The sequence below is a fragment of the Panthera tigris genome, chromosome D1, assembly GCF_018350195.1.
Source record: "Panthera tigris isolate Pti1 chromosome D1, P.tigris_Pti1_mat1.1, whole genome shotgun sequence".
Classification (NCBI taxonomy): domain Eukaryota; kingdom Metazoa; phylum Chordata; class Mammalia; order Carnivora; family Felidae; genus Panthera; species Panthera tigris.
This window is the reverse complement of record NC_056669.1, coordinates 60,476,348-60,485,642: the sequence shown is the minus strand read 5'-3', so window position 1 is coordinate 60,485,642 and position 9,295 is coordinate 60,476,348. Positions and strand designations below refer to the sequence as shown.

Sequence of the window (9,295 nt, the reverse complement as noted above, 5' to 3'; positions counted from 1 at the left end):
CTTCCAAAGAAAGTCACACATCCTCCCAAATTTTGGTGTTCCCTTCTCAAAGCTATACACTATCACTTGGCATCTTGGCATGAACTAATATGACTAAAATCTAAAAGAAAAGGTATATTTTCTATTTAAAACTTCCTATCATCCCTCCTGCCTTTCTAACCTGTGTCTTACAACTGTTTCTAAGTCCTCCAAACCCATGACTCTTACACATTTTTCCCCACATGATTCTACATATACATTTACAAATACATGTATCGTAATGAAAGAAGAAGTTAGTTGAAGGAGCCATTACATACAGTGTGTTTTTGATGAATTAATCATACAGAAATTCCACTAAGCATCTAAACTTATTTTTATTTTTTTATGTTTTTATTTAAATTCCAGTTAGTTAGCACACAGTATAATATGGGTGTTATATGTAAGTACTGAATCACTTATCGCAATATACCTGGGACTCTTAAATATTTTTTAGCATATTACTTTTTACATATTACTTTCTTCTCAGTGTGTAAAAGATTTTGGATTTTCACACATTAAGCTCCAATTTTTGGTGCCTAGATATTTTCCCTCATATAGCATCCATAGATCAGCCACATTGTAATTACAACTGTGAAATAATATCTGATAATCAGATACGATGATGAAATAATTCATAAATATTTACAGACATTGGAATTATTTCATGACCTGCAATTCCCTGCATTTTGGTTTACTTAGCTCATCAAAGGTTTCCAAATTTGCAAGCTATTATTTTTTTGTTGTTGTTGTAGAGGAAAATACACCAAGAGAAAGCTAAAACATCAGGCACTTGTTATGTCAGCATACAATAAGACTGATGTCCATCCATCAACCTTCATCCTCATTGGCATTCCTGGGTTGGAGGCTGCCCACATCTGGATCTCCATCCCCTTTTGTGTGGTATACCTTTTGGCCCTCCTGGGAAACTGCTCTTTTCTGTTTATCATTAAGACAGACCCCAGCCTCCATGAGCCAATGTACCTCTTCCTCTGCATGCTGGCTGTGGCTGATCTGGTTGTGTGTACTACAGCTGTACCAAAACTTCTTAGCCTTTTCTGGTTCCATGATGGAGAGATTCGCTTTGAAGCCTGCCTCACTCAAGTGTTCCTGATTCACTCTTGCTCTACCATGGAATCTGGCTTCTTCCTGGCCATGGCTTTTGACCGTTATGTAGCCATTTGTAACCCATTAAGACATTCAGGTATTCTGACACACGCTGTAATTGGGGGGATGGGTCTAGCTATAGTACTCCGGGGCACAGCACTTCTCAGTCCTCACCCCTTCCTGCTACGTTGGCTTCCCTACTGCAGAACCAATATCATTTCCCACACCTACTGTGAGTTCATGGCCCTCATCAAGATTGCCTGTGCTGAGACAAGAATCCGTAGAGCCTACAGCCTCATTGTTGCCTTCCTTACTGGTGGCCTGGACTTCATATTGATCATTTGTTCTTATGTTCTCATACTGCACACTGTCTTCCACCTCCCATCCAAGGATGCCCGATTCAAGACCTTGGGTACCTGTGGCTCCCATATCTGTGTCATCTTAGTGTCTTATACTCCAGCCTTCTTCTCTTTCCTTACCCACAGGTTTGGGCACCATGTGGCTCCCCATGTCCACATATTTGTGGCCAACATCTATCTTCTGGTCCCACCCATGGTGAACCCTATTATCTACGGGGTAAGGACCAAGAAGATACGGGACAGGTTTCTTAAATTTTTCACTTTTTCAAAGCCTGTGAAATAAGTCTTTTGTGTTGATGAGTAATATATGAACAAATGTTATATTATCTATCTTAGAATGTGTGATTTCTTTTTTTTTAATTGTTTAATGTTTATTTATTTTTGAGAGAGAGAGACAGAGTGTGAGTGGGGGAGGAGCAGAGACAGAGGGAGACACAGAATCCGAAGCAGGTTCCAGGCTCTGAGCTGTCAGCACAGAGCCCTACGTGGGGCTCAAACTCACAAACCACGAGATCATGACCCAAGCTGAAGTCTGACGCTTACCGACTGAGCCACCCAGGAGCCCCAGAATGTGTTATTTCTTTAGAAAGATCCTCTTTTAATGGTCAGAGGGCTAGGACTTTTCTGTGGGAAGTAATTCTTCCAAAGATACATTTTATGTTGTAACAATCATTACCTACAGGCAAACATATCACTGAGTATGCCTCTTTACCAAAATATTAAAGTATTATTTCCTAAAAAAACATAAAACTAGAATCATCTGTGGCTAAAAATAAGAAATTTAAAATTAACATGATGCATAATCACATATCTTTGGTTTATCACCTAAGACTTACTACCAGGTTTAAAAATTCCATCCTCCCCGCCCCCCCCCATTTTTTTTGCCCCAATCATTCCTTTTTGACTTATGTCCTTCTTTCTCAAGTATATACCTCACCACTTAGTGAGAGTTTCTTGGTGCTAACTTCTGTGTTCTGTGTTCATCTACAGTTTTCTTTAGTTCTTCTTGAATGATACAGTTCCATTCTCCAGTTACTACGTTTCCTTAGCTTTTTGATGTCATTATCCTACAGTCTTTTAGAATCTATTATTACTTTGAGAAAACATTGTTGGCCAGATTGTCATTAATTTGTAGGTAATTATCTTTTCTGTAATTTTTTTTTTCTGTCATTAAATGCTATTGCTTTGGTGTTTTGTAGTTTCACATGGATAAATCTCATGGGCAATATGCTAAGTGACAAAAGATCACATACTGCATGATTCTGTTTAAATGAAACTTTAGGGAAGAAAAATTAGTGTTGGGGTAGCATTTAGGCATTCATGTTTTAAAGTTCTGTAGGTGATTTTACATGCAGCTAAAACTGACCCACACCTGGAGCAGCTGGGTGGCTCAGTGAGTTAGGCGTCCAACTCTTGATTTTGACTCAGATCATGATCTCACAGTTCATGAGTTTGAGCCCCACATCTGGCTTTGAGCTGAAAACGCAGAGCCTGGTCGAGGTTTCTTTCTCACTCTCTCTCTCTCTGCCCCTCCCTGCTTTGCTCTCTCTCTTTCTCAAAAAATAGACACAAAAAAAAGTGATTAAAAAAATTGACCTGTGCATTGAGACACAGAGACATTAGTTGACCACAGGGAAAATATTTTAGTCAAGTACCTCACCCTTCAAGCTAAAATGTGAGGCAAATCAACATTTGTTAAGCATTTACTTAAATAAGCTGTTTATTGTAAGTTATATATATATATATATATATATATATATAAGCTGTTTATTATAAGTTTTATATATATATATATATATATATAATTACTTAACCCTGATATTTTTTAGAATTATCATGATAAGTAACTCAACAAACTTGTATATATATATATATATATATATATATATATATATATTACTTAACCCTGATATTTTTTAGAATTATCATGATAAGTAACTCAACAAACTTGTATTCAACGGGCTAGTTTAGAGGAGCTAGGATTTGAAGTTTGTCTAGCTCCAAAGCCATAATTTTCTTATAATGTCACAATGAATCCATATACAGCCAAATCAATGCGTGGGACTCCTAGGAACATAGTCTCTCACAGGCTGAGATATCAAAATTGTTGCTACTGCTCAATTCATTCTCCATAACCACATTCAGTTTCATTCCATTTAGCTAATGTTTACTTGTTCATCACAATTCACCAAAGATATAGAAATGAGTAAGGCAAGGTTTGTAATCAGTTTCAGAGTCTCAGAGGTACACATGATCAATATAGCCTTTCTTCTCCATATGATTCCTGAAAATACTGAGACTGAAGAAAGGTGTGGCTAATGTGAGTTCAAAATACCAGCTTTCTTAGTTATGAAGGACCTAGTCTATTTTGAAGGACCTAGTTTGGTTCAAGAGTCAGTGAACATTCTATAGAGTGCCTGGGTGGCTCAGTCAGCTGAGCATATGAATCTTGGTTTAGGCTCAGGTCATGACCTCAAGGTTCATGAATTCAAGCCTTGCATGGATGTCTGCACTGACAGTGTGGAACCTGCTTAAGATCCTCTCTCTCCCTCTCTCTCTGCCCTTCCCCTGCTCAGATTCTCTGTCTCTGTCTCTGAAAATAAATAAATAAAAACATTTTTAAAAATTTTAAAAAGAGCCAGTGAACATTCTAACTAAACCCCAGAGTTAGGCATATATTCTGAATCAGAACAGTTATACTTACTATATGGAGGAACACCAGAGAACATATGACTGCCTTAGAAAGTCTCACTACCAGGAAGTGTGTGTGTTGGGAGGTAGGAGGGCATGGAGAGAGAGGTCTTAATAAAACTTATTGAGTTTACTCCCACCAAATTTTCAAGTCTACAGCTTCTGCCTAGCACATAGTGAATAAGGGTATATATAAAATAAAAAAAGATGGACTTTACGATACATTAACATCCAGAGTAGGCTAGAAACATTTTGTTCCAGCAGTCTGATAAAGTTGATTCAGACATGCAAACACTTACTTTTAGTATAATAACATGTAACACTTATATAGTGTGTACATTCTCATAACCACTCCTGAATTCTTTACATATATTAATCCATTAAATTCTTGTGCAAACTAAAAAAGATTTGTAGCCTTAATATCCTCACTTCACAATATAAGAAAATGGAGAAATGGAGAAATATTTGGCTTTCTCATAGTTACAGATGGTTAAAAAGGGAGACAGGATTTGAACCTAGGAAGTCTGACACCAAGTTTACATTCTCAGCCACTACACTGCATTTAGTCACATTACACTCTGATATAGCAATGTGACAAGTGCGATGATAGATGTAGAAGACAGATAAGTAGTCATCCAAGGCCATGGAGTTTAGAAAGTCAAAAACAGTTCCAGAAGATAAAGACATCAGGAACATCAGATAGGCAACTAAACTAAGTTCCCTGTGGATTAGGTCAAGTCAGGTAGGTAGAGTGTGGTGTGGGGAGTGAGGGGAGGGAGTGTTAAGAGTGGTGTCCAGTTTTGAGTTTTGAAAGCCAATTCTTTCAGTCATTTCACTTCCTAGAGTTTATCCCATGTTCTTCATCTAACAATCAACCAATTTGTTTATTAACCAAGTTTCAAGTTTCTAGAATGATAGTTTTCAAAATTTAGGCTTGAAGACTCTTAAAAATACATATTGCTTAGGCCCACTCTAAAATTACTAGATTCAAAATGTCTATGGTGTATCCCATAAGTAAAATCCCATTTAATTTTCCTCAGTCATTCTGTATATTTATAATTCAGTGATCCACAGTCCATGTCACAGTTGTAGGAAGCAGAGAATCAACACATAGCTGTTCTACTCAGAGGATACAACATGATTTAAAATTCCTACCCAGATTTATACTCTTTACCTAGAATATAAAAACTTGGACAGAATGTTATTCAAAACCTTTTGACAAAGAAAAATATTACTGGATAATCAAAAAACTCACAATTTTTGGGGTGCCTGGGTAGGTAGCTCAGTTGGTTAAGTGTCCAACTCTGGTTCAGGTCATGATCTCATGGTTTGTGAGTTCAAGCCCCGCATCCGGCTCTGTGCTGACAGTTTTGAGCCTGGACCCTGCTTCAGATTCTGTGTCTCCCTCTTTCTCTGTCCCTCCCCTGCTTGCCCTCTACCTCTCTTTCTCAAAATTAAATAAGCGTTAAAAAAATAATTTAAAAAACTCATAATTTTCTTGGACCTGTCAGAAAGTTGAAATCACAGAGCAACTAACTAACCCAAAATATAAGGAAAGGTTGGCAACTCCAAGAGAGATGGAACATGATTCTGTGCTCACCAGGTGCTAGATACTATATAAGCCATTCTACAAAAAATCTGTTAAAATTTTAAACCAAATTATTCACAGCTGAATATGAACCTGTGTGAGAATACAAAGTGTCTGGGAGTCTTGTGTATATGACACAAAAGGGACTTCACACCCTTTTCGGGTTTTTTTCTCCCTAGACTTAGACCAGGTACTCATTAGAAAGCCTGAGTGCAGGACTAGAGACCAGAGAAGGCCTTCATCATAGAACAGACCCAATGGAGGCAAAAGGCAAATAGCAGCCACCTGAACGTAAGAATGACCCCTCATCCAGTTTCTCTCCCCTAAGGAGCAAAAGCATTTACCCTGGAGGAAGAGGACAGCAGAGACCCATTGCTGCTGAGACAAAAAAGCAGAAACGAACTTTGTAGCCCAGGGTGAGGCCTGTTCCCCAGAAACTGTAGGACACTTCTAGGGAAGGGGAAGGATGACTGAGAGGCTTTACTTTCAAGACCCAGGGACATAGCAGCCCAGTTGGTCATGCTGTATCTTCCGGCTCTCACTAGTAGGCTAGCAGGGTTCGAGTAATAAGTAACAGTGCTCTGCTCCTGAGGGAATGTAGAGGACATGAAGAATGGCGTGATTTGTAGCACAGCAACAAAGGGAAGATCTAATACTGATAGTGGGTTGGACATCAGGCAAACCCAATTCATCAGCCCACACCCTGAACAAGGGTAAAGTTAGAGGAATGTGATACGTTTACTGAGGACATTCAAAGCAAAGACATGAATAAATGAATTACTTGAATAGTTGTTTACCTATCAAGTAAGTTGAATCCGGAGTTAGCAACCTTCTAACACAGAAAACTCCAGGGCCAGGTGACTACATTGGTGAATTTAGTCATTGAAAGGTTAAATACAATTCTCCACAAATTAGCCAAAACATCTAAATGGAATGAGTGCTGACCAAATCACTCAAGGTATAATTGAGGCCATATCATTAAAATCCATTTCATAAGCAGAATAAATAGATAGGGGATGAGCTCAGTGTCACAACAGGATTGCAGGAAAAGCTGCTTGTGCCTATAATTTTACAGCATAACTGATTGTTTCAAAGAATCCCAAGTTGGGTGGGATCCCAAGGATGTGATGCTAATTAATATAAATTCCCACTAAGAGTTTATGATGTCATTTTTTATATTATAATAAAAATAAGTAGGATTTTTTTTTCTAAAGTGCGTGCTACAGAATATTAGCGTCATAGGTTGGTCAAAGGAACATTCTGAAGCCAATATCACCCTAAAATTTCAAATGAATGAATTTGAAAATGAATTTTCAAAATTCAAATTTCAAATTAAAAATGTTGAGAAATCCCACAATAAAAATATAGGTAAAAATTTAGTTTTATTGGCCAGGATTTGCAAACATAATTTCTCTGAATCCTTCACACAAATAATGCCAATAATATCACCTAGAACTAGAGAACACTGAGAGGTAGCATATGGAACAAGAATTCCCATGTTTGAAACACACACACACACACACACACACACACACACGTACTCACTTGGCTAATACTGGACTTGGAACATCACTAAAACCTCCTGCTTTCCTTAAGAGGGAAACTCCTCCATGAAGTGGCAAAAGACACAGAGACAGTACTTTTTGAAAAAGAGTTGTTTGAAAAGAAGTATCAATAAGCCAGATTTTATAAGTATTCATCCATCAAGTAAACGGTACAATTTAAAACCAAAAGACTACCAACTTTTTGCAATTCTATTCCTGGTAGAAAATAGCCAGTTTTCTTACATGATTATGGTATTCACAGGATCAATTTCACATCTTCTGACATTAACATGGTAGAGGCAAGAGTAACCCATGCTTTTTGATAGGGAGTCCAGCCATATGGGAAGTGTTTGAGCATCTATTATTTTGGGGACCAGCACTAGTAAGGGTGATGAACTATTTTTGTTTAAATTAGGATATGAAGGAATTTATGGGTGTTTTTATTATTTGTGTGGTATTTCCTTTTTGGAGGGTTGGTTTTGCTTTAAAATGATGCCAAGTGTGGAATGCAATATGTTCGATCATAATGGAAACAGAACAAAGAGTTCGTTTTCTTCCACATGAGGAATCTGAATGATTTCCAAACAATGGAAAATGATAAAACACTTTTACTCATGTGTTAGACATGGGCCTAACTTTCCATTTCTGGGTTTGAGAAGGAGGGTGGCAGGACTCCCCTAAGATAGGCCAGTGTAACTTTCAAATGTTCTCTTTATGTTCTGAACATAGAGAATTAGTGCTGCTCCCTTCTTAAATAGATTATTTACAAGAATTATGGTTTTTTCTTGGAAAATACCTTCAGCATCTGTTCTCTAATCTGTTTAGTTCTGACACCATAGATTACAGGGTTGAGAGCCGGTGGAATGACTACATAGAAATTAGCCAGAAGGATGTGAACATAACGTGGTATATTCCGGCCAAACCTGTGGGTCATAAATGAAAAAAACGCAGGGGTGTAGAAAGCCAACATGACACACACGTGAGAGCCACAGGTGCTGAGCGCTTTGAGCCGAGCATCATGGGAAGGCAGTCGAAAGACAGCATGAAGGATCTGGGCATAAGAAATGACAATGGCTATGATGTCAAACACCAGGTTAGAGATGGCATATAAGCCATAGATGGTGTTGATCCTGATGCTGGCACAGGACAGGCGGGCAATGCCCATGTGCTCACAATAAGTGTGAGGGATAAGTTGGTGCCCACAAAATGGTAACCGTAGGATGAGTGGAACAAAGGGTATGGCAAAAGACAAAGGCCTCAGTAGAATTATCAATGCAATGATGAATACCACCTTGTTTGTCAGCACCAGTGTGTACCGAAGAGGGTTACAGATGGCCACATAGCGATCATAGGCCATGGCCACGAGCACAGCCGACTCCATGCCAGTGAATAGATGGATGAAGAGCATCTGAATGAGACATCCCTCAAAGGAGATTTCTCTCAGGCTGAACCAGAAGATTCCAAGCATCTTGGGGATCGTGGATGTGGACAGGCCCAGGTCGATAGATGACAGAATGGCCAGGAAGTAGAACATGGGCTGGTGGAGGGTGCTCTCAGTCTCAATCACAGAAAGGATGCTGATATTGCCAAGAACAGCTATCAGGTACACAGCAAAGAAAGGGAGACCCATCCAGATATGCATGTGTTCCAGCCCAGGGATCCCCAGAAGGAAGAAAGAATATGGATGAAATAGGGTGTTATTAAGTGAGGCCATCTTTCTGGGATAAATTTATAGTGAAATATATTATAAATCAAGTACCTCTCATTCACTGAGTAGGTCTCATCCTTGCTTAGTGCACAGAGAAAGTGGGGAAACCAGTGAAACATTTATTGTATCTACCCATATCACTGCATCATATACTCAAAAGCATACAAAATTGAATGGTAAAATGAAGGCACTTGATTTCAGTGTACTTCATCATATCCATTCAATTGAATTAAATATTTTTACTCAACCAAAATTGACTGAGTATCTAGTATATATGTGTCAA

At 38.5% G+C, this 9,295-nt stretch overlaps 2 protein-coding genes across 2 annotated transcripts; one reads left to right on the top strand and one right to left on the bottom strand.

The window, feature by feature from the left end:
* The first annotated feature begins 789 nt into the window (after nt 1–789).
* Nucleotides 790–1,764, top strand: LOC102965228 (olfactory receptor 52D1-like). The gene has a single exon (XM_042959609.1). The coding sequence runs from the start codon at nt 814–816 to the stop codon at nt 1,762–1,764; it is 951 nt and encodes a 316-aa protein (XP_042815543.1). The 5' UTR covers nt 790–813.
* A 6,312-nt stretch (nt 1,765–8,076) lies between these two features.
* On the bottom strand, nt 8,077–9,018 carry LOC102965525 (olfactory receptor 52E1-like). Its single transcript, XM_007089400.1, has one exon. The coding sequence runs from the start codon at nt 9,016–9,018 to the stop codon at nt 8,077–8,079; it is 942 nt and encodes a 313-aa protein (XP_007089462.1).
* Between the last annotated feature and the right edge of the window lie 277 nt (nt 9,019–9,295).